General features: G+C 38.1%; 1 protein-coding gene across 3 annotated transcripts in view; it reads right to left on the reverse strand.

Annotated features, from left to right (window-relative positions):
* The window catches only part of slc4a5a (solute carrier family 4 member 5a), a 37,203-nt gene extending 29,798 nt beyond the window's left edge, over positions 1–7,405 (reverse strand). For 2 of the 3 annotated variants that reach the window (XM_017306888.1, XM_008417290.2), the window contains exons 1-2: positions 6,247–6,432; positions 376–434 (exon numbers count right to left, since the gene is read on the reverse strand). In XM_017306888.1, the coding sequence (XP_017162377.1) occupies positions 376–433 (58 nt within the window). In that variant the 5' untranslated portion in view covers position 434; positions 6,247–6,432. Of the gene's footprint in view, positions 1–375; positions 435–6,246; positions 6,433–7,330 lie in introns of those variants that run through there. The other variant, XM_017306887.1, reaches the window with a different exon arrangement.
* Between the last annotated feature and the right edge of the window lie 271 nt (positions 7,406–7,676).

Genomic DNA, 7,676 nt, shown 5'->3' on the forward strand with positions numbered 1-7,676 from the left:
AAAGATATGTAGATTGCACACTGCACAGATAATCAAAACACTTAACGTTTACATAGCACCTTTGTAAGCTTGTCCCTGTTACCTACGTCAGACATATGAGGTATTATGATGAATACAAACAATTTATTTACTTACCTTCAAAGTTATTGTGAAGTTTTGACACATCCATCTTAAATCCTTTGTTGTTGTTCGAGCTTTTCAGGACGTCTGAATAATTCTATAGGCATCATTAATAGTCCTGCAGCGACTGAGGAGCCACTGATAACATACTGTTGCCTGTGCACCGGAACCATTCTATATGGCAAAAAAATGCGGAAGTGCTAAAACGGAAGTCCGTGGCATATACCCCATTGACACACATGCAGACAAACTCACCGTCCTCTTCCTCATAGCGAAGGTCAGACACCCTCATCCCTCTGTCTCCATGGTCCATCCTGGAAAGTTTAAAAATACTTTTTTAGACACATGTAGATTTACCCTTAGATATAGAAGCATGGTGTGGCTGTGGTTTTTAATACCTATAATGTACACAAAGCATCATGGCTAACTGAAGAGTAGCTGCGTTTCTATTGACCATACAATTGCGCAATTTGATATTTCGAAAATGAATTTGCTTAATGGAAACCCGCCAATTCGAAGGAAACGCTCAGTTTTCAACAAAACGTGTTGGTGCTAAAATGAGGTTGTATTCCAGCCATATCGAAATTGGTTAATTTCGCAAAACTGTCATGTCACTGACGCAAACCACGAAGAAGAAGACGACGGGAAGTGACCTGTGTTTTATTGACTTGTCGCGTGAACAGACATTGTCGCGTGTGATTTCAATTGCGCTTCTTATTGAATGGAAACGCCACAATTACAAAATTGTGTTTTTCGACATTAGTAGTAGCATATCGCCAAAGTTTTGTGCACATTTGTAATGGAAATGCAGCTAGTAGTTTTCCAAGTCTCACTTAAACAAAGGACTTAAAAAAGCCTACACCTGTTTAGCTTTTTGCTTGCTTTAAGATTATTTGTTTTATCCTTTTTTTAAAGTAGAGATTTATTTTACATTAGAGTACAAAATACATGGTGCAGTACAGTACATTAATGAAAAAAAGAACACAAATCAAAACAAAGAAAAAGAAATAGAAACAAAAAATGTTGCGTTTTAATGAACATGAACTGTGTGTTAAAAAGATCCGTAATTAAACTCTATAGGAGTTTCAGAATCCAGTCTGCACTGAAAGCTGGAATGTCTTAAGAAAAACCTGTACAGGCACAAAAAAGAAGCATTAAAAAAAAAGAAATCTCACTTGGTAACAACATGTGAGAGTATTTGGGCTGATCACAGGTCATAGTAATATTAGAAAGATAATCACGTTTTAATCAAACTGTCTAGTTTCTGGAAGAGTTTAGTGGCCTTGCTCATTTAGGTCTCTATTAATCTTGCTTTCTGTTATGGTGTGTGGTCATTTTGGAATGGGATGGAGTCATCCATAAACTTGTAACTTTATAGGCATATGTTTTTTAATAATATGTGTGTGTGTGTGTGTGTTTTGGCATTTCTCACCTTGCATGACCCATTTTTCTAACAAATACTGCATTGTAAGAACCCAACACTCCTTGTTGTTTTTGGGTTAGGGGTTAGGTTTAAGAGTGAATTGAGTTTAGGCTAGGTTTAAGGTAAGGGTTAGGGTATAGAAATGAATGAAAAAAATGAATGGAAGTCAATGCAAAGTGTGCATGTGTGTGTGCATGTGTGTGTGCGTGTGTGTGCGTGTGTGTGCGTGTCAGAGCTCCATATCTGGGACATGACCTCCAGCTGCATTACCACCAGCAGCAGCTCTCGCTCACTGACCTGCTTGCTGCAGCACTGCCATGCAGATCAATGGGAAAATAATTAGGAGTGAAGGTAAGTCAATAAAAATGCACATAATTAAAACAAATGCAATGGTAACATATCGCACGTGCCACCAGTTCACACACTGAGGGCCACCAGCGACGAATAAGGCCACCATGTCCCTGCTGGTAGAGGCGTCGAGAAAATAAAATCTTTATTTTCATATAAATGTTCTCTGAACTGTTCTTTTCACTTACTATACTGAATATATTCAAATGGTTCATTTCATTTCAGAAAAAAAAATTGTGGCTCAATCAAAACAGGAGACAAAAGTATTCTCTGTTCAGTCCACTGACTGGCTCCCTGTGTGTGAACATTGCCTGTATGTGATCATTGTAACACTCTCCAGGAGAGTTCAGGTAGCAAAAACACTCCAAAAGATGGACCTGTAGCACTTTGTGAGATAACAAAAGCCACCCAGGGTTACTTCTGAGAAACTACCAGTCATTCTCTCTCACCTTGGCTGGTCTTAAGGGCTGTGAGTCAAGAGGACACTGAATGGAAGGAAAACAAAAAGCAAGATGCTGCTCTTCAAAAACAGTAAAACCTGTCTGTGGATGAGAGGCTGTTGGAAGAAAGGTTTTCAAAACTAATTTTTTCTTTTTTCAGATCAAAAGTGATGTGATGTGATCTAATGGGAAACATGGGTGTGGCGGTGTAATGATTTGAAATGATTTTACTGCAACTGAGTCTACTGACAAAATTAGCAAATATAGATGTAAAACAAAACAGTTTTTTGAGAAAATTATATACATACAGGCTCAAATTTATACATACATCTTTGTTAAGATTTTGGTAAATGTCCCTTGATACGTTGTACCTTGACCACACTTCTGACCTAATTCTGTTTGGATTTGACCACTCTTCATCATCAGCAGCATCAGAGTCAGTAATGTAAAAAGACTCAACAATCTGATAAAGAAGGCTGGTTCTGCTCTGGTACTTTTCTCTGGAGATGCTGATGCAAAAAAGAATTCTTCATAAAATCAAGAAAATTATGGCAACCCTGACCTTCGTCTTCACACTATCTTGGGAAAACAAAGTCTCTTCAGTCAGAGGGTTCTTCAGATTTGCTGTAATACAGATCGCAACAAGAGATCTTTCCTGCCAACAGCCATCTCCATCTACAGTAACTCTTTGAAGAATCTAAATTAATGAGTTACAAGAACATTTCATTTCCCTTTGGGGTTAATAAAAAAATATTTTTGAATTTGAATTTTTTTATTTTTATTTGAATTCATCACATAATTAGAAGAGTTCAGATTAAATTATGAGTGCACACCTGTTTGTAAACTCGGTCTACAGGGGCCAAGTCCAGGTCCAGGGTAAAGTAGATATTTAAGGTTAGTCTGCTTCATTTGGAATTTCTACAATCTTAGTTAAAGTTCAGTAATTTGAAGGTAGTCTCCCTGAAGCTTTTCATTCACAGCATGATGCTAACCTGACCATGCTTCACATTTGATTCAGTGTTCTTACGGTTGAAAGTGTCACTTTGATTTCTCCATAATTCTTTGTAGCCAAGCAGATCAATCTTTCTCTGAGCTTGTCATTGTGTAGAGCTGCATGATTCAGTAAGGGTTGAAATGTGATTTTAGCTTCTAGGGTGACACTTTGGAAAACAAACTGGGCTCAATGTGAAAAGAGGTAAGTTTCAACTCCATGGCAGAATTTGCCTTGATTGTTCCGGAAGAAATTGTTCTTTCCTCTCAGGAATCAGGCCTTCTAGACTTCAGCAAAGAGCTGACACATGCTTGTAGTTACATAGCCTCACTCAAACGTTTGTAATCTGCACTTGGTTAGAAATGACTCCGAAATACTTTCCTAACTTTTGTATATGTACAGACCAAAGAGAAAGCCCAAGGATCTCAGCGAAGTTATGAAAAAGGTTTTGATAACTTTCCCATTGTTCTGAGTAAAGCCGGTTCTGTGATGCTAAAACAAATCTTTTTTTTTTTGGCAACAGGTATGGACATAGATCTTGGCCTGGCTAAGTTAAATTATATGCTAGGCTCTAGAGGTACCAGCATCTCTTACTATAATTTTTTTCTGTAAATGTACGCATATGCCTGTAAGGTTTTCAGCATGTGATGATTGCAGAAAACTCCCTTTAAATGTAAACTTCCTCACACAACTCTTATGTTTAAAAGTGATTAAAGTTGTGTATTGTGCAACATTTACCCCCATGCCATTAAAGTAACACAATTAATTATTTTTATGCCCATCATGAGTATCGGTAAACTTCTAACCGTAACTGTAAAGTTCAGGCCAGAAAAATCAGAAAAGGTGAGTTAAATCAAAGATAGGAAGAAAACCATTTAAAATGCGAAAATATGTGTTTTGAATGCAAACAGTATGAAAAAATGTAAACAAAAGCCAACAACTTTAAATTTTTTTAAAAACACAACATAATATATGGATCAAACCCACATTTGTTTCTTTCCTGCTAACAGGCCCGGTTTGAATGCCGTGAGTTAGAGCTGCGTGTCTCATCGTGTTTTGGCTATGGGATGCTGGAAACGCCACCCTGGAGGGGTGAGAGGTGTGAAGCGGCTGGTGGAGGGAGGTTCTGACCCGGCAGAGCTCTGCCTGAGCTGCTGCTGTGGAGGGTTGTAGCTCTGGCTTCCTGCCTCTGTAATTAGTGCTGTCACATCAGTGTCCTTCACACCCAGTGGGCAGCTGGAGTGAGCGCTGCAGGCCAACCCCTCCCCCCCATCACAAGCTGATCGATGGGCTCGCCCTGCCTCCGAACGCCCCCCCACCACTACCTCCACCCTATGGAAATAATCCCCACTGGTGTATGAATGAGAGCACGAGACCTCGCTGTCATGTGCCCTGCCAGCATGGAAGTATTCCCAAACATCCGCACGAGGCACAACAGGTTAATTTGTCGAGTAATTGAGGCTTTTACACTTTGGAGAAATCTGTTAGAAAGAACAGCGTGGTGTTTTACACTTTTAACCTCATCTAAAAGCAGTCAGGGAAACTGAAATTACAACAAAACTTGATAATTGTTAGAGAATGCTTTCAGTGATGTAACTTCACCTAAACTTTCACAAAGTTTAATGCCTTGTACAACAATCTGTTAAAGATTATGCATGAGGATAAAAGAAATTATTGCGTTAGGTTTAATGTTAGCATTTCAAACCCCTTAGCAACATGTTTTAGCATAATTTGGAGACAAATCTTACCGAAAGATCATGAGTAGAATTTGACTAAACATATTTATTTAGTCTTACTCATCCAGTGTGGTGTCCAGCAGAGAAAGTTACGCCTGGTGTGTTTTTACATGAGTTAAATCATAAAGATATACATTATATTAGCTTAGTAAGTAAGCGTTACCCACTGAAAGTGTTAGCTGAAAGGTTAAGAAGGTTTTTGAGTTGAAACAATTATTGAATAGGATATAACTTTATATTTCAACTATTATTGAAATATAAAGTTGATTTCAATAATAGTCATCTGCAATAATAGTAAGCTGAACAATGTTGTCTTTTGAAAATGTGGTTGTAAAATACCAGCTAACATCACTTTGTATCCTATTGATGTAAATATTTTTAGTTTGAGTAGTTTCAAATTGCAGAACAAAGTTAAAACAGAGGGTGTGTCCGATGTTTGAAGGTAAGGGAAGTGAGAAGTACAATAAAAATGTTAGAAAGAAGTACAATAAAAATGTTAGAAAGAAAAACCGAACTAGTCCTTTAAATTTGTTTCCAGGTTTAACTGAGTTTGTAAAAGAGGTAGAAGTCAAGTTCTACTTCTTAACTTGCAAGCACTTTAAATCTGATCTGAGTTTATAAAACGTCTGATTAGTTATGTATGACCTCTTTCTTTTCTTATGTATAATTATAAGATACATGAATGAATGGCACATGGTTGTCTGACTTGATCCCAAAACAGTTCTTATCGGTTCATTTTATGACTGATATATTTATGTATAATTTATAGAATTTATGTATTTTTGGTTAAGAGTCTTAGCAGTTAAAGTTTTAATAGAAGTTTCACCAAATGAGTGCGTAAGCTGATTAATCATTTCTATTGGCTGAAAGGTTATTTCGTACTGTAAGGTAACTTATTTTCATTCAGAAATAACAATATCATTTGTGTGTTCCTGTGAGTGGCTGCTGTACGTCCACCACCGTAAAGAATATTATCCTCATGTGTCAATCTTAGCAGTTTACCAAAAGAAATGCCAGAAGAATTTAGATTTTCTTTAGTGGTATTCTCCAAAAGGCCTAAATCCAAACTGGAAACCCTCTCTGAATAAACAAACTAAGAAAATGAAACACTGTCACTAAGGGAAACAGAACAAACAAATAGCACTAAACAGAAAATAATAAAGTAGTTTGGAATAAGTGCCAGCCTACCTTGTTTAGTTGTTAGCCTGAGTGACAGAGAGGAGAAACGACTTTTGATGTTCATCGAGTCGCAGCAGTGAAAACATGCCAGTGGAGCTCCAGCAAACTATTGAGTGGAATAAAGTCAGCACAGAGGAGCAGCCCTTTCTGTCAGCGCGTGCCTCTGTGCCCGGCTATCGCTCTCATCATGAGGTCAATAATGGGCAAGCCGGCGCAGAGCTGAGAGCTGTAGGCAGGACGCTGTTTCAGTCGACGGCCACAGATAGGAAATCTCTCACCGTGCTGCACTAGCAGGTCGATACAAACGGGACTGTACTGCCATAATCTTTTACAGAATTAAAATATTCTCTACAAGAGAATCACTGGGAGACATTCATGGTTAAAAAAAACAACAAAAAACCCACAAAAATAACAAAGGACATTTCTAAAGTTTTATGTAGCATGAAACCACAGAATGTGCTGTGTTCTTTTTTTTTTTTAGTTACAGAACCCTCGGCCAAATTTCAAGCTGTTACATCACAAAGTAAAATTTATTTTAAGTCATATTTTATACAGCATTTTTATACAAACTGAAGTAACAGTTACTTGAATGTGCTACAAAATGGAACAATAAGCATGGAAAACACTTAATACTGCCCATTATAGATCTACGGCTAACTCCACACAGCAGGCAAATCCACGTTTTTTTTGCCCATATGTGACCCATTTCAAACTTTTTCATGGCAGTCCAAATAGCACAATTCTAATCTTTTCACTCAAAATAAAACTTATTTGCCACTGCCATGTGGTTCTTAGTCAGAAATGTGTCCAATAGTTTTCTGTAGTCAGAACAGTCATGTTGCATTGTATCCCATTTTTATGTCAGCCTTCCTGTTACTCATTGCACTCAGAACCCCTGCAGTTTATTTAGCTCCTAACCAACTCATGCTAATAAATCCCAGCACTTTACTGCAGGCAAAAAACCATTTAGGATGGAGTCCGACAAGCATAAAAACCCACTTTGTAGTCCAAATAATACATTGAAGCAATGTTGGGCCTTTCAACGACTACATAGCAGTAAATGAATTGAATTTGATGTAAATGATCACCCTACCGATCTCCACTGATCTTCCACTGAGACTGGAGCAGAAAGAACCTGAGAGAAAGAACCTGTTAAGTCTGATTCCCATGGGACCAGAGATCTGAAGATGTGCTGCTATTAAAAGCTCTGAATCTGTGAGAGGTTTATCAGGGTGATGAGGCGTGGAGGCTGGATGTGACCAGAAGCTGCTGTGCAATCATCCAGCACAAGAAATTTGTATCCTTAATGTCCTGAGGGAGAAGCTTATCAAATCTTTCTTTCTTTCGTTCTTTTTTTACCCTCCAGCATACGGAGCATTTAGTGTGAAATTGACTGCAGACTGGTTGGTCCACTCCCACACACACGCACACCCCCCCCC

Source organism: Poecilia reticulata, linkage group LG9, assembly GCF_000633615.1.
Source record: "Poecilia reticulata strain Guanapo linkage group LG9, Guppy_female_1.0+MT, whole genome shotgun sequence".
NCBI classification, from domain to species: Eukaryota; Metazoa; Chordata; class Actinopteri; order Cyprinodontiformes; family Poeciliidae; genus Poecilia; species Poecilia reticulata.